General features: G+C 40.0%; 3 protein-coding genes across 5 annotated transcripts; 2 read left to right on the top strand and 1 right to left on the bottom strand.

Moving 5' to 3' along the window:
* Positions 1-2,015: 2,015 nt before the first annotated feature.
* On the top strand, positions 2,016-3,367 carry mrpl34 (mitochondrial ribosomal protein L34). Of its 2 annotated transcripts, none has more exons than XM_054596529.1 (2): positions 2,016-2,162; positions 2,686-3,361. In XM_054596529.1, the coding sequence occupies exons 1-2, from the start codon at positions 2,107-2,109 to the stop codon at positions 2,957-2,959; spliced, it is 330 nt and encodes a 109-aa protein (XP_054452504.1). In that variant the 5' UTR covers positions 2,016-2,106; the 3' UTR covers positions 2,960-3,361. The 2 variants fall into 2 exon arrangements, with proteins under 2 accessions (XP_054452504.1, XP_054452503.1); XM_054596528.1 differs by having other exon boundaries at positions 2,017-2,162; positions 2,641-3,367.
* An 845-nt stretch (positions 3,368-4,212) lies between these two features.
* On the top strand, positions 4,213-6,226 carry LOC129088969 (DET1- and DDB1-associated protein 1-like). 2 transcript variants are annotated; one of them, XM_054596262.1, is made up of 6 exons: positions 4,213-4,405; positions 4,498-4,541; positions 4,809-4,889; positions 5,015-5,066; positions 5,351-5,412; positions 5,540-6,226. In XM_054596262.1, exons 2-6 carry the CDS (start codon positions 4,533-4,535, stop codon positions 5,642-5,644), a joined length of 309 nt encoding a protein of 102 aa, XP_054452237.1. In that variant the 5' UTR covers positions 4,213-4,405; positions 4,498-4,532; the 3' UTR covers positions 5,645-6,226. The 2 variants fall into 2 exon arrangements, with proteins under 2 accessions (XP_054452237.1, XP_054452236.1); XM_054596261.1 differs by having other exon boundaries at positions 4,213-4,541.
* Positions 6,227-7,453: 1,227 nt separating this feature from the next.
* On the bottom strand, positions 7,454-22,327 carry LOC129088970 (anoctamin-8-like). Its single transcript, XM_054596264.1, has 18 exons — positions 22,105-22,327; positions 19,116-19,226; positions 16,909-17,041; positions 15,989-16,127; positions 15,697-15,793; positions 15,422-15,538; positions 15,102-15,229; positions 14,618-14,779; positions 13,603-13,755; positions 13,119-13,245; positions 12,827-12,882; positions 12,652-12,726; positions 11,024-11,521; positions 10,606-10,746; positions 10,293-10,484; positions 10,049-10,180; positions 9,592-9,702; positions 7,454-9,051 (listed from the first exon to the last, which is right to left on the bottom strand). Exons 1-18 carry the CDS (start codon positions 22,325-22,327, stop codon positions 8,401-8,403), a joined length of 3,246 nt encoding a protein of 1,081 aa, XP_054452239.1. The 3' UTR covers positions 7,454-8,400.
* Between the last annotated feature and the right edge of the window lie 228 nt (positions 22,328-22,555).

Below are 22,555 nucleotides of genomic sequence, written 5' to 3' on the forward strand. Positions count from 1 at the left end.
ACAATTAGATTAAGATGAGCTGCGTCCCTCTGTCACCCTTGACCTCACATCAACACATTGGCACTAGTGGGACAGACCGGTGCCTGTCACTGAATAACCAGCTGTGACGTCCATGGGGGAGAGCCTGGGCAAACAAGGGTTTCTGTTATTGTTGTATATTGTATAGTAGCCGATGTAAATAACAATAACTACTTCATGTTTATGTAAGGCGCAGGCTGAAAACTCACCTCTTCAAGAAGTACTACCCTGAGCCTTCCTCGTAGCACTTATTGCACTCGTATTAGTTGTTGCACTTACTGTATTTGTATCAGTTCGCTGCACTTATTGAATTTGTATTTGTTTACTGCACTTATCCTATTCGTAGTAGTTTGTAGCACTTACTATATTCGGATTAGTCTGTTGCAATTATTGTTTTCGTAGTAATTTGCCTCTGCACTATACTTTTGCTCTGGTTTATGCTTTAAGATGCTTGTTTAAGAAAGGAGATGCACTTATGACTTCTGGTGACTAGTAGTTCTCTTGAATACCTATGTTGAATACACTTCCTGTAAGTCGCTTTGGATAAAAGCGTCTGCTAAATGACTGTAATGTAATGTAATGTAATGTAAGGCACGCATGTCTTAATAAGGCTGGAAAACAATTAGGCTTATTAACATGCCATATAGCATTTAGGGAATATTGCACTCCCACAACAGCTGACAAATTAGGCAAAAAAAGGGGATATTCCTTATTGAGACCCAACCCCACTAGATGTGCAACTCGTACAATTTGCATTACATAATTTAAATCTTATATTGAATTGTATTTGTACCTAGACCAAAACTTAAAGTTTTCTCATCTCTCATATTTGTCATAAAGAAATACAATGTTAATATCTTCATCCTACCCAGTGATACGCATACTAATTGTCGCTTATTAGCATGCTCATTGTGTATTAAAATAATGTTTACAAACATAACCTTTAAAACATTTATGAGAACATCCCAGCAAAGGCATTAATGGGATGCTGTTGCCATGCAAATGACCAGACAAGGTAGATGCCAAGTATGAATCACATGAGTGTTTTGAATGGCGATGTGAGTACTTTGATTTGTTGTAGGCCCATTATGTGCTTTTCTGAGAGCTATAATGCTATCAAAGCTTTAATCTGGTTTTGGTTAACATAACTGTTACTGTAAGGTTCATTGGTAAATGGCACACACGACAATGGTATTTACGTGGGAAAATATATACAGTACCAGTCAAAAGTTTGGACACACCTTCTCATTCAACTACTTTGAAGAATCTAAAATATAAAACATATTCTGGTTTGTTGAGCATTTGTTTGTTTACCACATAATTCCGTATGTGTTCCTTTCATAGTGTGGATGTCTTCAATATTAATCTACAATGTAGAAACAAATAAAAATTAAAATAAAGAAAAACCATTGAATGAGAAGGTGTGTCCAAACTTTTGACTGGTACTGTCTATATATATATGGTTTACTTTTTTGTGAAAATTGTGTTTTGGGAGCAGTGGTGGACTGATTGAGATTTAGTTCTGACATTATTCAACTGAGACTGATTGCAAGTTAATAGACGTATATGTAATCAAATGTTATGCTGCACTGGTTGTTGACTGCACTTGCAGTAATGGATTGTGAATCGTTACAGTCAAATATGCTCTGAACAGTCTCTTCTACAGTAGTGATTAAATACATTAGTATATTCAAGAAATCAAGTCCATCAACCTACTTTATACCCCGAGTACAACTTATCAGGCAGCAAGTCCTATCAGGCTGTATACAAACCTCATTGCTTACATAGTTAAGTATCCCCCGTCTTGCAGGCACTATAATCTCAAACAGAGCCTGTTAAAGCCAGAACATGTATCCTGGCAAATAAAACCCTTTTATTGGTAAAACATAGCAATGTCGATCGGTAAACTGCTCGAGAGTTCAACCTGAAAAACGCTACTCAGGGCATTAAAACACTCCAAACCAGCAAGAAGCCTTATGATTGGCTGAGACGTTTGAGCCAATCATAAGGCTTCATATTCGCAGGGAGCTGGCAGACCTGTGACATTCAACGTTTTCATGTCGGTGTCAACTGTATAGATATCTAAAGATGAACATCATACGGTCGTCTTTTTCCCGACTCCGTGGACTAAGCCTTTCCACCAGGTAACAACGTTTGTGTTATTTCATGCTAGACAAACGGAGAGAGTTTGTTTACGATGCTAACACAAGAGAGCTAGATTAGCACTGCGTTAGCAGCATGGCTACTTAATCATGCAAGCAATTGGAAACTACATTCAGTTAGGTGATGACTAATTATAACCATAGCTTAGTGATAGCTAGTAAAGTCCATCTCAACATATCATAATCGACAGTATTGATTTAGATCTGTAGACAGTATTTGCTGTAATTGATACAGTGTCACTACGTGAGTTAACGTGGTAGTTAAAATCTCAACCTGTACTACATTTCATCATTGTGTCGATAATGGACACCGAGGCATGGGATCCGTACATGAGACTACTCCATACATAGGTAGCAGCAACATAAATGTGTTACAACGTGTTGTAATAGTGGCATAATGCCGATATTGAGGAATAACATTTGTGTATAACATTTCTTAATATCTGTGGTCTGTCAACAGCATCCCTGCAGGGAACCTTGCAGTAACTGGCAACTCTCACCTTAGATTGTTCAGCAGCTGGTTTGTGCCCAGAGCAGCTGCAGGACCTCAGATTTCCAGATGTGGGCCACTTTCTTCACAAGCTGAGGGCTCAGGAGTGTTCCAGCAGCTTCCGTGGCAATACCAGCAAGTGCGGACAAGGAAGAGAGGAACAGAGTATCAGCCCAAGAACATCAAACGCAAGAGGACCCACGGCTGGATCAAGAGGATGAGCTCACAAGGTGGCATTGAGGTGATTCTGCGGCGCATGTTAAAGGGACGGAAATCACTCACACACTGAAGGACCTTGTTGGAGAACCTGCAAGACTTTCAAAAACAGACATTGGTTAAGAAATGCTGCAATAGCTCAGGATGCCCAGCAAATGATGTGTATTTGGGAAACTTGTGATACTGGGTGTGGGTTGGGTTTGGCTTGTCTACATAAATAATGGGCAGGAGGGTGAAACCTGGCCTTTGACAAACAATTAGCATTTGCCATGGGTAAAAAAGAAGCCTTGTAGTTTCACCCAGTTATATTTTATCCATAAAGTTTTGTTCATATCATTGTCAAATGTTATCAGATATATGGATATTGTTTTTGCTTGTGTGAAGTTATTTGATTCAAAGACAAAATGTGTCTTTAAAGAGCCGTGTCATCTAAGTTGTTCTCAGCCAAAACATTAAATAAATAATATAAACCACCCCTGCAGAATTTCAATGTACTTGCATTTGTGATTGAAAGATAGTCAGTCAGTTTCTTTCTTTTTCTTTCCTCAAGGGACAAAGTGTTAACCCTCAAAGTATGCTGCCATCTACTTTTTGAGACAAAGTTGTAGGTTTACTCAACCGAAGGCTGTATACAGAGAGAGTTACTAGCTGGCTAGCTGGGGGGAAGGTATGACTGTCATAGAGCGGGGCCTTGTGATCCTCTCTTAGCAGAGAGACCCAGAATTCCATTAGTGGAAATTAATTTACAACCCAAAATGTTGTTGAAAATGAGAACATCAGACAAGAATAGAAATAGAGGCATTAATTGATCATGTAATTGCCGGAATAACACACAGTGCAGACATATTTGACATTCCTTTGGATTCCTACTTAAGCAGAATTTTCCTTTTTTGGAAATTTGCAAGTCATTAATTAACATAATACATGTACAGATTTAGCCCATACATTTGACTGTTTTTGGTATGAACAGATTTTAAAGAATTAACTGCTTCAAGTTGTATCTATTCCCTTGACGTCCAGATACTAATTTCTGCACTGTATATGAACACTAACACAACAATATCAATAAGTACAGTATTGGTTGTTTTTCTGTTGTTCAGCTTCTATTACAAACAGCGTGTAGAGATAAATACATAATGAACATGGAAGACATGCTGTAGGAAGTACTTGTGTTGTTTTCATCAGATCTTCATGCCATTGCCTCCCGCTCCTATTGGGGGATTGGTCTGTTACATAATCACTTCTTAGCCAATCAGCGCACTGCTTTTTCTGTCTCTTCACGCATCAACCAATCAGCGACGTCGAATATCCGGAAGTAACCGCCCACTAGCAGAAGGACAACAAAGATGGAGTTGTGAACTAGTAGCAAGTTAGCTTCCTAATGACGGTCAATTCCAGTTTTTGTGTAACTAACGTTAAAAAGGTGGACGTTACCAACTGATTGAAGTGGCGTGATGCGAGTATATCGAAGTGATACATAGTTTCGGTGTTATAGTGCTCATGAGAAGCTGTCCGACGGGTAAACACACCGGTATCTTGGCTACGACAAAGACAACAAGGCTTAGTAGCTACCTGGGTTAGCTAAGTAACATCTGCGCCTTTTCTCTCCAGCTAGTTAACAAGCAAAGAGCGTGACTACGACAGACATGGAGAAGGTGACGTTTGCTTCACAGTTTGACCTTTTACTTAGATTTAAATGTTTATGTATAGGTGTTAAATTGTTGGTTCTCGTCAGCTTCGATAGACATGTTGCTTAGCATTGCGAAGTAAAGACTCACATCTCTTCCACGTTATCTAGTTAAATGTAAGGGGTAGACGGTTATCTACTGCCATACTAGCTATACTATCTATGGCTAAGGTAACGTTAGTGGGTCTTACCAACCAGGAAGTGTTTTCTTAATATTTCTCTGTTCTGCTCACAGTCAGATTTCCTGAAAGGACTACCAGTCTACAACAAGACTAACTTCAGCAGGTTCCATGCAGACTCTGTGTGTAAAGCATCAGTGAGTCATCTTTTTTTTTTTATTCCATAAAATGCTGAGATAAAATCATGTTGTCAGTGTCTTTGAATTCATAAAAAATCGTGTGACATGGTAGTACTCTAACCAACATGCAACTATTGTTTCAGAACCGTCGACCATCTGTGTATCTTCCAACACGGGAATATCCATCAGAGCAGAGTAAGTGCATTGACCTCAGAAAATGCTTACAAAGGAGGGGTTACTACAGCCCTCATTCTATCTTACTTTGATGAATAACCTTATATTAGTTATATCTGTACTTACATCAGTTTTGGGCTCCCATTAGGGGAAATCTCCGTCAGTTCCAGGTCGACAGTGTAGTCATTACTCAACATGTTTAGATTAATAATTATCTAAGGTAACAGCTAATTTCAACCACATTCCTACTTTTCTTGACCTTTTTAAGACTTGATATAATCAGTGTTTGTGTTTTCTTTCCTCAGTCATAGTCACAGAGAAGACAAACATCCTACTGCGATATCTTCATCAACAGTGGGACAAAAAGGTAATGGTTTTTAAATATAGTTGATGTAATTTAGGAGAAAGTTGGAGCTAATTCTATTTTTTATGACCATAGATATCCTGCGTTCTGTGGTCGTGGTTTGTTAAACACTTCTTTCTTTCTTTATCAGAATTCAGCAAAAAAACGAGAGCAGGAACACGGCGAAGTGGAGAACACAGCGCCTCCACGGAAAATTGCCAGAACAGACAGTCGGGAGCTAAATGAGGATTCGTGAATTGCTGTGCTGTTGATTCACACCCAGCAGAGACTGACCTATATAAACAAAATGCAAACACAGATTCAGAATATATGTTTGCAAACCCAGGCCTTGACACTGAAGCACACCGGGATTGATACATTCAGACCATTGCAGGCATGACATTAATCTAAAAAAAACAAAAAACATTGGTCTTAATGTTTTACGTCATAATTCCTCTTGAACCAAAAACTTTTCCCCTCAATTTATTTAGTACTTTCACCCAGTATTTTATTTTTTTCCAAGACACCTCAGCCTCAAATTTCAGTCTTTGTGGTTTGGAACAGCATCTACCTCCTGATTCCTCATTCCCTCTGATTTTCCTTCACAAAGGCTCACACAGTTTTCTTTTAAATATGTAGCTCCTTTGCTGCCATTTAAGGGTTTATAGCTGTAGTTATTCATAGCATCTCTGAGATATGCACATATTAATTTAAGTCTACGTAAGTGGTTGAGTAGCATGCCATCTGTTGTTGTTCCCACTCCATTAGAATGTTTTTGTTTTGAATAACGTAACTACAGTGGTCCATAAAATGTTGTTTTGGCAAATCCTTTATGTGATCATTGGCATCGTGTTTGTTACTTAGATTTAATCATCCATTCAGGGTTTGTTATTGATGGGTGCATAAAGAAAGGGTCGTGTGTTTTCTCCGGATAAGTAATGATTTATTGCCTTAAATTGAAGTAAGTGTGTTTAAACTATGTCATAGAGTGACCCCCTTGGTTTACATTGCTGTGTCAGGTGAGGAAGTGAACCAGTTGAATGGATGTTAGCTTGTCTATAGACATATTCAAGCCAATAGAGTCATACTGGAGGATGCAAACTGTTATTGTACAGTAAGACCTGCAGATTGTGTAGCCATATTCTAAGTTTGATGCTCAGTAGTTAGAGATCACCACTTTATAAGCAGTGTGTGTATCTTTGTAATTACAACGTTTGCACAATATTTTATGGAAAAGGTGATGACCGCATGTATGCTGAAATTTAAAATTTAGCTGTACTGCTGTGTACGCGACTTGTAAGGACTGCTGTCAATCCTTGTTGTATATGTGCCATTCACATTTACTTTCATAGGTTTCTCATTTAAGTAACATTGAGGAAGTGTGTGTTTGGATTTACACGCTTTGGACAGCAGGACTAAATAAACAGACTGTGGCTCACAAAGTCTGTGAAGCTCATCATAATGCCATCGTAAAGTCTTGTATATTTGTACAGTATGTATATCGTGAATGTTCTGACCCTTTTATCAGGTAACAAGACAACGACTCACTCTGACTTTTGTCTTCACCAGGTTAGCCATATTGTAATTGCATTTCGTTTGGTTACAAGCCAGAGTTTAGTCAATACAAACAAAAGTATTTTGCTAATTTTTCTTTGCACCTTTAGAAATCGTACTTTTTTTGCGCATCTATAAAGATTAACCTGGTCCAAATTGTGTGTGCAACATTTTCAATAATGCTTGGCATGACGCTCAGTGGAGTCTATTAATGTTAATTTTGCTGTTGAAGATTTACAAAGTATATGTTCAGGTTGGCTGCTTATGTAATTAGAATACACACAAGTTTCTCAAGTACAAGTTTAAACCAGAAACATGCAGTTTAATTTTCCAGGCTCTCTGTGGAAGAGTGTGTTAACTTTGCTTTTGTCAAACGGTTTGTATTCTATCACCTGATTAAGTTTGGAATGTGTTTATTGTTAAATGCTTTGCTTTTGAGTTTATGTATAAATGTATTGTCGATTTCAGATCTCGTTCTTATAAAGATTACACTATGCCATACAGTAAAGGCTATAACTCAAAGTTAACAGCAACTATTTTTGTGTGGAAGTGAAGAAAATAACCGTCTCATAGCATGTATTGGAGATGCTCTAGACATTTTATTGAAAATTATCTTCTGGCAAAGATATCCTTTGTAGATGCATATTTATATAAGAGTGTGTAGGTTCTGTTAGTTATTTTCATTAAAAATCTAGTATACACATACATTTTCCAGGAACCAAATCAACCCAGCGAACGTCTCCCATCTAATTTATTTTTACTGTTAACAGAATCAGCCAATGCTTATCTCTTGATGGATGTTTATTCAAATGGGATTTAGTTGCATCTTATAAGTACATTCACTAATTTATGTAGTAAAATAATTCATAGAAAATCAAAGTTAAGAAAAATATATTTTTGACGGTCACAGTGAATATAATTTGACCTATTGCGGAAGAATACGATGGCTTCGAAAGTGCTTCACAACTGAAAAGACATGATGGACGTGTAATGCATGCACATGATGCAACATGCATTCAATACAGGCATAGGAATGAGAAACAAACCTGGAACGGGAAGCTACTGTTCATGTCCTTTGATAAAAGGGCTCATTGATGATCAGGTCCTGGTTTTTGATAAAAAATATCCCTCACATCAACATAATCTGTTCTGGTGCTGTTGAAAACCAGGCAGTCATGCAGTATTTTAACCTTAATTAAATATCACTCAAGCTCCATTGACGGAGTTACACTCACTGTACATATTTTACATGGAGATAGATAATCAAGCGTTAATAAATACATTATAATACTTTGTGCGAAGTTAAGTTGCATCAAGAGTGAAAGTCTAACGCTCGCTGACCTTACGTTTGGTCCTTGTGACTAGTGTGTTCTCTTACGGTACAGATGTGTCTCTGAATGTTGCCTGAACATTTCTAGATTGCTCTCATAATATTACATCGGTGTGGTTTATCAAGTATTAGCTCCTTGAATTTTCTGAATCAGTCAATTGTCTTGATTCTCCTTTATCTGACTCATTTGAGGGTAACTCCTCGTAGGTTGTGTTTACATCTCCTCTGTTGGGCTGAGCGTTAACGGGCTGGGGCAGCGTTTGTGTCCCATTCACACACACCACGGTCCCCTCTGATTTGCTGAAACTGAACAGCTTCCCAGGACTGAATGTCCTGTTGGGGGACTGTGACCTCTCCTGGCCGCTAGGGGGAGCAGAAGAGGTCGCCGTGGAGCCTGGCACTCCAGCTGCCACTGCTGGCTCTTTTTTGGCCTCAGGTGACTTCAGAAACTTCAGAAATCCTGGGAGCTTTGCCTCACCTCCTGTTGGGGACTGGGCAGGTGAGCGCGAGTTGCTGGAGGAAAACTTCCCCTGGAGAGGGATGATCTGCTTCAGCTTCATGACATTGTTGTTTCCCAGCAGAGAGCTGGGCCTCTTAGGCTTGTCCCCCGCCTTGCCCCCTGCCGCTTTGTCGTGGTGGTGCTGGTGCTGGGCGTCTGCCCTGTGCTCGCTCTCCTGGCGGGCCTCGGCCTGCAGCTCAGCCTGACGCTGAAGCTCCTCCTCTTCACGCCTGCGTCTGAGCTGCTGTTGGAAGTGCTGCTGGGCCTGCTGCTCATGCTTCTAAATAGGGAGGCATTTTAAAATGAATACCCGGTAGAGGAGGGAGAAAGAGTCACAAAAAGTAAGAAAAATTCAGTAAAAGACACAAGGAAAGAGAGGAGAAGACTGCATAAGGAATATAAGTTATGAGTATTAATTCATGTGAGGCAGCATTGCTAGCAATTGCAACTTTCTTCAGATCAATCTTCTTCATCACCATCATTTTGCATCGTCACTGATGAAGAAGTTGCCATCCTATCCAGCAGTGAGCTAACACAATAAATCGTGTTTACACTAAATGTGCTTTTCTACCCTGACAAGGCCTATCCAAGACACAGTCAACTGCCACTGATGTGATACAACACTGTAAAGACAAACACCCGCAAACACACACAGTCATTTCTTATGAACAGTCAGAAGAAGCTGCGCTAGTGTACATTTTTGGAGAGAGACCCATGAACACAAAGGGGTACGTATATAGAAACACAATATAAAAATGAGTGCAGCCAGCAGCAAGCCTTACGTTGCCCGAAGGTCTTTCAAGCTATGATACAACTATACCTTGAAAGCTTCCCTTCGACGGTACTCTAGCTTGGCCATCTCATCTGCTACCCAGCCAGGGATATCAGGGATGGCAACATGGATGATGTACTTTAGGAGGATTGCAAAGTGCTGTAAACCACGGAGATTACAAAGGGACAGGCTCAACACACAGTTACATCAAGGCACAACCACAATCTGTTTCTTATTCTTGTGTATATATATCTTCTTTTTTTTACAGACCAAGCAACACATCTCATACACATACCAAAAACTCGTGTGAGGTTTTGTATTCATTAATAAACCTGGATCAAAAAAAATATTTTGAAGGTTTTACAAAGTCACACCAATAAAAAGCAGGCCATGCACATTTGTACTCCTTTTGGAATACTTTTAAAAGTGTACTTTTGGGGATTTAAAATAGTCTCTTAAAGCTATAAAACAAACCAGCCTTTACTGTACACAGTGCAGTTCATACCTCCAGTAAGACGATGGAGATGATGGTCATCTCAGGACTCAACCAGGGAAACAGGCGCTGTAGCTGCCCACACTGACCAATCAGGTAACAGTTAACTATAATTGCTATCAAGCCCATAGCCTCCATTGCAGTCTGTTGTTGAGAGAAAAAAAGTGGGAGAGAGAGAAATTTACATGTTATCAGATGCCCCCATTATGTGCAACGCAGCCTGGAGGGCTTGTCTGACGAAGGAAAACACACTGACCTGCCATTGTCCGATGTTCTCCACCCGCTGTCCAAAGGGTCTCTGCAGGCCGGTACAGAGCTTCAGGGCGTCGCTGCGGATCTCAATGATGTTGTTGATAAGAGCACACATGGCCGCCAGCGGAAACGCAGAGGAGAAGAGCACCACGTAGCCAAACTGGATAAACATTTCCTGGTAGTCCTGAAGCGTGTCCTGTTGGGTTTAAATATCATGAAAACATATTAGTATTTTAAAGGGCACACTGTTGTGACATTGGATATAGATGATATTATATGATGAAAGATAATTTGTTAAAAGCCAAATTTGACTCCACCTCATATGTCTGCATACAGCTCTCAATTTCAGCCTGGGTCAGAGTGACGGTTTTGGGTTCTTCTGGTGGATCAATCCATGACTTCTTATGCTCTTTCCCCTCACCGACGTTCCTTCTTCTTTGACAGACAGAGTCAGATTCCTTTGGAGAGGACACAATGACATACTCCTTGGTCTACGACACTTTTTCTAGTTACTACTCTGCAGCTTTTGAATAGATAGTTTCATTTTGATCTCTCAGTGTACTACCTAGATCAATTAAATCAATCTCCACAAACATGATATAACTTAATTTGTAAAACAACATGAGCCAAGCTGAGCTGTAAGAATTAGTATTGTCTTAACATAATGGCAAATTTCTGAAAAAATAGAACCAGACATAGAAACCAAAGGAACATAAAAACAAACAAACCACATACTTGATCCAGCAATTCACAATCACTGTCCTCGTCACAGCTGTCAAAAATACAGGACGGATCCATCCCTTCCTCTATCAGTGTGGGACTGTCCTCGAGGTAGCTGCGATCCACTGCCTGCATTTCTGTTGTGACATCCTGGTAGTCGACCTTCTCGGTGAAGCTGACTTTGCGCTGCTTTAGATTGCTGTCATTCATGTCCCACTCTTCTTCTGTCAGCCTAAATCCGGCTTTCAGATCTCCTCTTCTCTTTGGCTCTGGGTTACCGTTAGCAGAGTGACCGACAGGGATCCCTCTGGGACCCAGGAAGGAATAGGCTGCCATGGAGGCTTGGGCTTTTCCCAGAGCCAGGCGGCCGTACTTGAGTACGATGGTTTGGAGTAGCTCCCACAGCACCTTGGGCGTGAAGACGCCCAGCTTGTTTTGCTCGTAGAGATAAGGCTGGAGGACCTCTTTGATGTTCTGTAGGAACTGACGGAAGATCAGTAGAGTGGCAAGCATCTGTGAGGAGTAGGACAACATCTGTTACTGTGCTCATTGTAAGAAGTGCAAAAGAGAAAACACACACACACACACATTCCTAAAGTGTTTAACAAGCTCTTATGATTTATATATTCAGTCTGACTGAAGGTTTCAATGCTGACATGATCCAAGGACATTAACAGCATCTGACACACATTGAAGCAAGATTATGTTACTCCTGAAAGAAGAAATATCACATAATTCCTCTTACAAATGAAGAGTGGAATTCATCAGCAATAAAATGCACCTTTTCTTAAGCCTTACTTGGTCAGGTATTGGTAGCTAATTCAATGTTCAAATATTTGATACACCCTTGCCCCTGGGAGGATCGACTGTCCAATCGTATGTCAGGTTTACGATTTTAAGCTGTTATTCTTAGCTGTCTAACTATCTTACTGTACCTACCACAGTAACTGAGTGAGGCTATCATTATCATTGGACGACTCCAGACAACCTTACAAAAAAGTAGTCTACACAACAAAATCGGGATATGACAAAATAAGTACATCTTTTTCCTTATCGTATGCCAGAACCAACTAGCTCTACATTGTTTTGATGATCAATGCAATATATTTATTTCCATATCTTCTACATGGATCATTGCCTGGTGAGGATACTGACTTTTGAGTTGAGGCTTTACATTACATTACATTACATTACAGTCATTTAGCAGACGCTTTTATCCAAAGCGACTTTGGATAAAAGCGTCTGCTGAGGCTTTAGCCTCAGTCTTTGAGTACAGTATCATGTCTGTAGCAATCAAGTGTGTATTTAAGACCCCTTTTTTACAAGATTCTTGTTTTGAAACGAGCCAGCTGGGAATATTAAAAGTCCAGTGGAGACAGCATACAATTTTACTAGTCTGCCTTTGAAATCAAGGACTCATTGTTTCAAAACAAGTAAGAATTGCATGGGGTAAATTGGCACCATTACAATTGTAAACTGCACATGAGCCATGTGGAATTGAAAAGCTTGACAAGCAGACCTAGCAACTGTAACTAAGGGGGTTTATCAGACAGTCAATGGCGATTTTGAAAAACGTTAAAATAGTCAGTTTACGACCAGTATTTTGTCTTAATGTTTGTGATACTGGCAACAGTTGTTGTTACCTCCTTAAGCCGCTCCATGTCCTTGAGGTAGAATCCGATGTAGAAAAGGCTTAGGTAAGAATTGATGAATTCAAACTGTAACACAACCAGAAAAAAACATTACACAAAGTCAAACACCCACTCAGTCAAGATGAATTGTCTCTATTCTGCAAACAGAGGAGGAGGCATGGCTTACAAAAACCATCTTGATGATGAGATTATTCGCATAGGCACTCTGAAGTCTGTAGTTCTCTGGATTGAGAAATAAAAGAGAAGCATTTGTCGATGTAGAAATTGATCATAGATCACATAGAGAATATAAAAGACAGGAACCTCATAGCCAAAGCTTCCTACATCAGTTCTCATAAAAATGCAGCATCCAATATACTCATACATTTTAATTACATTTCTTATAAAGTAATTCTCTTACAATTTTTCTCTTAATATTTTCAGTATTGTGCCCAGAGAGTTAATTTTGTGTCTCTTACCCATATCATTGAGCCAATATGCAATCTTCTTGTACACTTCATCACATATGGTCACAGTCATGGCCAGGAGTATCTTAGGAATGAACCTTGTGATACCAGGTAGCTCCTGAATCTCCATCACCACTTCCTGCATTAGAAGCATGATACATATTTAATAAGTCCTATTCATTCACAGCGATTTTAAAAGACTATTAGAGTTATTTTTGAACTTGCTTTGTTTAACATGTTTGTAAAAAATGATATGATTCACACATTTCCAGACTGATATGTAGTTATGGATCTTAAGCTAATACACTGTAACTCTACTTTTAATGTCTCTCTGTTTTTTAACTGTTGTGTTAATATTGACATTTCCAGTTAAGGTGGGTCGGACCTCCTCACAAACAAATACATTTATACAATATCATCCCCATTTATCAGACCCAGACTGTATCAACTCCATTTTCCTGTGATTGAACTTGGTTGCTGTGTTATAAGTTTAAACCTGCAGTTCCAGGCAGAGGAGCATAGCGAGGAAGACAAAGCAGAGACAGAGGAGGCAGATGGGCAGGCTGACCAGCCATCTGAACAGAGCTCTCTTCCAGGGCGGGTAGTAGAACTCCTCACAGCCCGTTATGGGACTGCAGCGCTTCACTCCCTGCAGAGGCAGCAGAGGAGGAGAAAAACAAGAAAGCAGGGTGAGCATTTAGAGATTTCCTTTTGCATGATTGCAATCATCTTCACTGGAAAATAAATTGGATATGTTTGTGCAAAAAATGTCCTCCATAATAACTACTTGCTTGCCAGGTCGCATTACTTATATTTTTGCGGTTGGCAGCCAGATTTTTGTGGAAAACATCAGACCTTGCAAATGAAACACCAATTTAAATATTGAGATTTTCTGGTGTGTATACCTCGATCAAAGTTGTTCTTTTTTTAAACTTTTAATAAGAGCTGCCATTAATTCAGAATATATGAACAAAAGTTTCGATCCATCTCATTGGGATGCAACCCATTCTACATCCTTTATTCATGTCATTATATCATATTAATGCTATTGCCAGAAGTGCATCCCTAAAAGCATGTTCACCCAACATGGGGCTCATGTTATACCTGCAATCCCTCCCTCAATTATCCATTCATTCCACACAACAGCAGGTGGGGGTGGGAGAGGCGCTGCCTGCCTCCCTCTTCTCTCAGAGCCCTCCTCTTGTAACCATACAACACCATTTCTTGGTATTGTATGCTATTCTGTCACTGCAAAGTTGCACAACTGCTCGCTGATAAACCACTCAACCAGACTGACATACAATGCAACTTTACTTGAGGATAGTGGATTTGGGGATTTGATATAAAATAATTTACCGTCAGTATGGGCTTTCTGAGAAGTCTTCAGTTCTGTTGGCAAGTGACTATGAATGTTTTGGAGTATGTCTGAGCAAACACAGCAGGAAGTGAATAAAACCTTTTGTACCACAAAATAGCAGCTGCTACCTGCTCAATTCAGTAACAATCCTCACCCTGAACTGTGGCCGTGGCTCCTCCAAGGACTCGGCGGGGGTGTCCAGCGTTCCCCACCTGTAGGCCAGCTCCGCTTCTCGCCTCTTCCAGCGCTCCAGAAACAACGTCGCCCACACAACATTGAAGAGGGCGAAAACCACACAGCAGATATCCTGACTGGTCTGTGAGCGATCATGAGAGAATCAAAAGACACTTATGTAACCTTTGAGAGCATGATTATGCCGTGCAGTTTTCAGCTGCCAAAGCTAGTGCCATTACTTTCGTTTGTGTGTAGGCTTTTGTGTTGCTTCAACTTATTTTAAACCTCTCTTCTTATCTTTACAAAGCACGCAAAAGGAAATAATACAAAGTGTATGAAGACCGAGCTTAAAATAAAAATAATATAATATGGTTACAAATCTGCATTAGTACACATATATTGTGACAGAAATATTCAGAGTGCTTGAAAAGACAGATCTTAACATGGAAAAGGTTTTTAAGTACCTGGTCAGCCTCTGCGAGTATCCAGAGCAGAAAGCCGATGACAGCGGGGTAAAGCATGGAGTTAGTGTAGAAACCCAGCCAGGCAAAATACATGCCGATCTTCACTCCAAAGTAGTCACAGATATCATCTGGAAACCATATGAAATTGTAAACAGCTAGTATTGACACTCTGAGAAGAGGAAACATTGTGTCTCAAATAATTGACAACAAGCGCATACTATTTTACAGTATTAATGAATGTGAATTGGTATTAACAGTCAAGACTGTTGTTACTGTCATGTCAAATTTTCTTCAAAAAATAAAATGTTGATATTTCCCACCCAGTGGCTGCCTTTCACACACAGCCTGAACCCATGATGTCATCAGCTGGTTGAGGATCCTCTGTTCATGGAGAGGAAACATTTGATGGATCACTCCACGAGCTTCCAGCTCTGGAACTAAAGAAGACAATCTAAGTTGACATTTGTTTGACAAAACTCATATTTAACTTTCCATATAAAATCCACAGCACAAAGTACTGATGCTATACAGGTCTAGACAGACAAAGAGGACAGCATCAAAAAAGAAAGTTGGATCATAACAAATGACAGCATACTGATTGGCTGTCCCTCCAGGAAGTGGATGTTGTGGAGCACCTCCCCCTGTTTGGCACGCAGATTGTCCAGCCAATACTTTATAATGCCCTGACGCTCCTGAAAACCATACAGTTATGGGGAGGTAGAAAAGATAAGTCATAATATTTAGAGCCATGTATTTTCAATTCCTGAAACATAACAGCAAAAGACAGACAAAAATAATCTTTAATAACACACCCAAAATAACAATTTTACATCATTAACAACAACCCTTACATGCAGCTCACAAGGCCCACAGTTTTGACCTCTAACCTGTGAGGTAAAGAAGCAGAGCTCGCTCTCTATGTTCTCGTAGATGTTGTCTTCTTCACAGGAAAAGCGTCGCATCCCGCCACCAAACTGTGGTTTGACCGCCTTGTGCATGCCCATCTGCTCTGCTCCCCGCAGTAAACTGAGGGTGAGGGAGGGGAAATGAGCAGCAGATTAGACCTGATGGAGCTCTAACACTGTGTAGCGGCTGGACTGCAGATGTTTTGGGGATTAAGTGCATTGAGGCTATGCACACAACAAACTGTAACACACACACACACACACACACACACACACACACACACACACACACACACACACACACACACACACACACACACACACACACAGAACTGTAACAGGGTGATTACATCAGATTGCATCAGAGTGGAATCAATCTTCTCATCTAACTCGAACATGAATTAGCAACTATACCTTTAACTTGCCAGACTTTTCAATGTGCTCAAAATCAACAGACATCAAACACAAAAACTAAATATCTAAAACTCAAATATGATCAAATTCTGTATTGCCTTTGTTCATAGACATGCAGATATACATGCATACAAGAACATACGTACATGCTTATATTTATTGACCCTTATTGACATAGAACATAGACTCAGTAAGTTTTGGTAATACATTGAATCATAAATATGTGTAACGGATAAAATGGCAAAACTAGGGGGTTTGTTTACAACCTGTCTGACTTCGCTGGTTCCAGCAATTTTGCTGCAACCCCATGTTGAAAATAACAAATAGGAATTAACACTAAAATCAACTAAAAGCACTCATCAGCTGCTTGGATAAGTAAGGACCAGCCAAAATGTCTCACTCAAAACAGCCCAAACAAAGACAGAAGTACAAGTGGCCACACATGCATGTACACACACAAAGTCAGATCGTAAGTTTTGGAGTCTTACTTCTCAAATGTTGTCGTGATGAAAAAGGCATGTGCCTGGGTGTGTTTGTGCTGTCGAACCTGAATGCTGACTTGTGGGATTCCAACACGAACCTGATTCAGAAGCCACAGCAGCGTGTGGTCATCTATTGTATCTGGAGGGAGAAAATGCTGTTTTTATCTCACGTTTGACATGTGAGCATCAAAATACATATTCTGAAAGAGCAATTTCCTTGTTTCACCCACTTTAATTCCTCAGGGGTTTGCAGTCCTGTTTGCCAAATGCAGGGAATGACAAGTGTGGTGCTGCATAAAGAGGCTGAACCAAACCCCATCCTTCACTGTCCTGACAGAAGGGCATGGAAGCAGTGGGGTGGTGGTGATAGTAAAAGGTCACTCCAATCAAATCATTGTCTAAATATATATATAACAAAGAAAATGTTCTAAAGGTTATGAGGATGGGCTTTAACACAGACTTATTCCAATCTGATTCCAGCAGTTTCAGCCAACTGCCTGCAGCACATTGTAACTCCATTTAGGTATGTTGTGTCCCATTTGTATCTTTACACTGAGACCATTTTATGCCTAAAATTGATGACAATGAAAATCAAATTGGAAATAACTGAGACTCTGGATCCATCCAGCAAATCGGAGACTTTAGTTCCGGAGTAATTTACATTAATAGGTCCTTTATGGACTGAATGTTAGTGGATAGCATTAGTGAGCTATTTACTGTAAGAGGCCTGGTTATCAGTATTTTGCATGTTGTTCAGTTTCAGTTTTGTAACTGCTTAATAATAATCATGAACACATACTATGTAATTAAAGCCACATGTATACTGTTATACCGTAATAGACAACCAGAAAAGGCTACATTTAAGGGTGCTTTAATGTTAAATGTTTCAATGTGAGATATGAGGGAGTTATAGTTTAAGGTTGAAGTACATCAAAATATTTCAGCTGAAGTACTGAAAGAGTTGGTTGGGTCTGTTGAGCTGAAACAAATTTAAATTAAAGCATGTAGGCAGTTGAATTGTCAGTTTGTATTTAAACACTGAACGCAGTTGAACTAGTGAAATAAATGTTGTTTATCTTTGATAATTGTTTTTCTCTATGTATACCCTCTGCACCCTAAAACCACTTCCTTTGTGTCCTTTTGCACATCTGTGAGTCTGCTAACTACAAGATATATACATGAATATTTTTTTTTTCTCACCATCCCTTTAACTCTCTCTTTTCTTAAATCTTTCACTTTCCTTCACTAACTGTCAGAGCAGATTGCATCTCACTTCATTTCCTGTCTGCCTCTGAGCAGTTGCCACCAAAGCAAAGATCAAAGAGCCAGATGTAACTTTACTACTGCGCTGTCGTTCTGTGGAGACTGTTGAGCTCTGTATGATTTGAGACCATTTGCATATGTTGTAGGTAACTCTTAAACGGCACCTTGGTTCTCAATCTGTATTTCTTATTTCCACCACAAAATGAGTAGTTGTATTGTCAGAGATAAAAGCAATGAGCATGAAATTTCAGTTGAATCAGAAGCACCAAAGTTGGAGGGAGTGGCTGTAAATAGTTGTAATGTCAGATGATATACTATGCCATTAAGGCTGCATGTAAACTGTTTCAATAGGTAATTAAAATAGCAGTAAGCAATAATGATAGCCCCTTGGAGGAGATATCTAGTTATTAACAGGCCTTTTCATGTTAATATACAACCATCCAAACAAGAGCTGTTCTTTGCGCTCACATTGTGATGGATATTTTGGTTTCGTTTTGATTTTGAATGTTGAATGTTGGTAAAAATCAGATTTTTAAAACTGGAGTCTATGTTGACACTTACAAAATTTACATTTTTACTGCAATTAATCCGAACAAACAAATATCCCTCTGTTTAGATAGAAGGATAAAGCCCATTGAAGTGTTGTGTTTGAATGCGTTATAATATACAAGATGTGTTTTGTACATTGTCAAGTTTTGCAAAGATAGTTTAATGAAATGCCTCATTTATATGCCCAACAGCAGCTTCCTTATAATATACTGCAGAGAGACTGGTCTATAGAAAAATGGGTACAGTAAATGGATGAGATCCCCAGAGATAATTTTAAGTCCTAGTCATGCGTCTGAGTGGCTGGCTGACCACCAGGGACATTTAATGAGGATGCACCGTTCTCTCTTCAGCAAGGGATTCTTCACAGGATGAATAGGGAGGACAGGCTAAGCTCACCCTACCTGGGAAAGTCATCAGGATATCACAGTTTTCGGTGGGCACCATCTTCAGCCAGGACTTACGAGACATAATGTAGTGTCTGGCCTGCAGAAGGTGTTTCCCAAACAGTTTATCTAAAAGGAGAAGAGGGGCAGCAGGAGTTAAAGAAGTTTAAAATGATTACAGAGAATAAAGGATAAAGAGTGTTACAGTGTGTGAGAGAGAGAAAGGGGGACAGACAGATGGAGATATTTTTTCATCAGGGTGATCAAGGACACAGATGACAGGTCAGTCATTAGCATCGCTCTGCCACTCAGCACTGACGTTATTTCTTCGCCATATTTTTCAATATTTCGCTTTGTCACAGAGACTTTAAGGTACAACAAAAAGGACAGAAATGTCGAAAATAATCGTCCAGCCAGCGTGAAAGTTGACTGTGCTGGGCAAGTCATTTGACTTTTAGCAAATGGTGTTAACAAATAGAGGATCTGTAAACTGAGTGTTGTGCAAATAGCCATTAACAAACTGGCATATCAAGTCTGTCTCTAAAACCATTAAATGTAGGCAGAGCAGCAGGCCTTCCAGCCAGTCCTATCCCACAATACAGCGTTAGCTCTGAAGTCATCATTTCTACTGCTTCTTTGTCTTTCACACATTGGTTCTTGCTTTAAAGTCACACTCTCAAGTCACACTCTCCGTCTCACGCAGGCACAATAGACTGACCGATCTCTGTATTGTCCACGGAATCGCAGAGTCTGCGATCAGAATTTCACATTCCGCATTGTAACTGCATTATCACATCACCTACTTTCAGCATGTGTCATCCTTATTATTACGAGCCATCAGTGCTGCTGTCATCTCTCTGTTATAGCATTATGTTTTAGAGGAGCATGCCAACTCAGTGACAGTAACAAACACTTGATGTTACTGTACCTGTGAGACATGTCAGACAACAATTCAATCATGTTTCTGTGTTATGGTGCAGTAGATTTCATGTGGATTTTTTAAAAAGATATAAATGTCTTTGTCTTGCATTTGCTGTATGTTTCTGAATACTTCAAAGTGATTGTCTCTCTGTCTCTCTACCACAAAAAATATATGGGAGAGCAAATATCTACTTCAGGCAGCAGCAATGTATCCATTCGGAGCAACATTACCATGTATGATGAATTGATTTAATATCAAGCTGCAGCTGCAGCAGAGCAAATGTAGGCCGAAGAACTAGAGTATACTGTGTATTTTTTAATGTCTCCCTTTCATGTAAACAGTTGTGGTAAGCTCTTTAAACTAGGCGACCATCTTTGAAGCTTCTTAACATGGCTAGGCAATAAATCTATAGTTATGCTTATCATATACCATTTAAATTTCACCATGGAATTTGTTTTGAATCATTAATTGACATTCCGTATGTAATGATACAAAGATATTTCTAAGTCAGACCTCTCCCAGAACGACCTCCGAAATCAGTCCAACAATGAGATCATCAGCTTAACAGCATAACATATAATTAGCCACTGATTAACATAGCCATAAATACCCATCTTTGATATTGACAGGCATGTCTCATTGAAAGATATTGATTTTGTCAAATATGATTCTTTTTTCAATATCACTCAGTTGAGGATGTATACAATACTGATGTATACAATACTGAGGTAAAAATGTTAATCTTGATAAAGGTCATATTACCCAACATAGTGCATCCCAGTTCCTGTCTCACAGTTGGTAGAAACACACTGGGTTCATCACATGACACCATGTGGGAAATTAAGAGGCTCCTCAATATAAGTTTTCATTAACAATTCAAACATCTATTTTAGAATAACCTTTTTTTTCTACATGATACGTTTCAGAGTCACAGATTTGGGGGTTGGGTTGGCTGCTCTGGTGCCTTTCCCAGCATGCAATGGATGAAAAGCAGGCAGGCGGCCTGGACTGGGTGCAGCCATTATTAGGGAGTCCATTACATTCAGATCTGCAGGTGGATACACTGGCCAGTTCACCTCACTGGCATTTTAGGAATACACTGGAGTGTATGGCATAAACACAGAGAGCATACAAAATATAAGAGCTAGTTTTCGACAACTCCATCAACAGCTCTTTAACGACCGCTGTGGAAAGGTGTGATCTGTAGTAGAGTTATAGGCCACACTGATGTAATCATCAGCAAAATCATCATTCATACTCTAGAGCTCAGCTAGACCTCTATCACAATGCCTATAATCAATCTTATATTGTTGATGCAGATGTAAAAGAGGGCATGAAAGTGTAATTATTATGTTTATATCATATTTTGTAAGTCTATATCACCTGTCCTGATCCATATAAATGTGGTTGAGATATTCTCCAAAAGTATAACATTAGTTGGTTTGAAGTCAAGATGAAAACTAAGGCAATACCTGCAGTGACATTGCTCGGATGTAAAGGTTATATGGTCACATCCAGATGACCTGAAAAAAAATGCTGGAAACTCAAGATTTCAGGGGACCCTGGAATGGGGCCTGGGTAATTTCAAAGCACCATAAATCCCTGATGAACCTAATAAAGCTTATGAAATATCACATATTCACTGCTGCTTAATAATCCCCATAATGCAATTCCAGATATAATCACACAACCAGTCTGAAATATATATTTCTCCTGTAGAGAAACACCAGAGACTGATATCTGAGCCTGCAACACAATCCTTTCTCTTTACAAAGTAATAGTGTGGCACTGCCCGTCTGGACATGCACCTACATGACTCCTGCATGCACCTGTGGACCACTGAAGCCTGACTCCTCCCGGGCCTGCCTCAATCGTAATGCGCACTATGTAAGGGGGAAGACATTACATCCCGATTACAGACCACTGACCCTTTAAGTCTATCAAGCATCAGTGACTGCAGCAGATTGTAGCCTAATGTTTTTCAGACCCATTTTTTTTTTCTTCCGCAAATAAACACAAATGCCCATCTTCCTCAGGCACTTAGCCTACAATCTTAAGAGCGTTTTTCTTTTCTTTGACACTCACCGAGCACCCCGGATGGTGATAAGGACGTCTGCTGCTGCTGCTGGTGCTGATGCTGATGCTGCTGGGTGCTGGTCCTGTCCTGCTGCTCGCTTGGCGGTGGCACCGTCCTCTCCATCCTCTCCATCCTCTCCCCTGCCCCGTCGCTGTCGTCGATGTCTGCTGCGCTGTTGCTGCTGTTCTCAGTAGCGTGTGTATCAGGTGCTTCTGTAGCCCCCGCCTGCATGTTGGTGCACAGACACTCCGGATGGTGTAAGGGGCGCAGGGAAAACCGCACTGCACGGAGGACTCTGGTTTTATTGCATGGCCGTTGCACAAAAAAGGGAAACCCCTAATGTGTCTGGTAGAGGAGGAGGAGGAGGAGGAGGTGGAGGTGGAGGTGGTGGAGGAGGAACATGATCATGGCATCTACAGTTGTGACGACAGAGGGAATCACCTCGCAGGCTACAGGTCT

This window comes from Anoplopoma fimbria, chromosome 3 (genome assembly GCF_027596085.1).
Source record: "Anoplopoma fimbria isolate UVic2021 breed Golden Eagle Sablefish chromosome 3, Afim_UVic_2022, whole genome shotgun sequence".
Taxonomy (NCBI): Eukaryota; Metazoa; Chordata; class Actinopteri; order Perciformes; family Anoplopomatidae; genus Anoplopoma; species Anoplopoma fimbria.

Excerpts from the sequence above, each read along its gene's own strand:
- mrpl34 (XM_054596528.1), top strand. The coding sequence starts at position 2,107 with ATGAACATCATACGGTCGTCTTTTTCCCGACTCCGTGGACTAAGCCTT. Across the intron at positions 2,163-2,640 it reads GGACTAAGCCTTTCCACCAG|CATCCCTGCAGGGAACCTTG; the intron begins GTAACAACGTTT and ends GTCTGTCAACAG.
- LOC129088969 (XM_054596261.1), top strand. Across the intron at positions 4,890-5,014 it reads ACTCTGTGTGTAAAGCATCA|AACCGTCGACCATCTGTGTA; the intron begins GTGAGTCATCTT and ends CTATTGTTTCAG. Across the intron at positions 5,067-5,350 it reads GGAATATCCATCAGAGCAGA|TCATAGTCACAGAGAAGACA; the intron begins GTAAGTGCATTG and ends TTCTTTCCTCAG.
- LOC129088970 (XM_054596264.1), bottom strand. The coding sequence starts at position 22,327 with ATGCAGGCGGGGGCTACAGAAGCACCTGATACACACGCTACTGAGAAC. Across the intron at positions 19,227-22,104 it reads ATCACCATCCGGGGTGCTCG|ATAAACTGTTTGGGAAACAC; the intron begins GTGAGTGTCAAA and ends TTCTCCTTTTAG. Across the intron at positions 15,794-15,988 it reads TCTGCTTCTTTACCTCACAG|GAGCGTCAGGGCATTATAAA; the intron begins GTTAGAGGTCAA and ends TATGGTTTTCAG.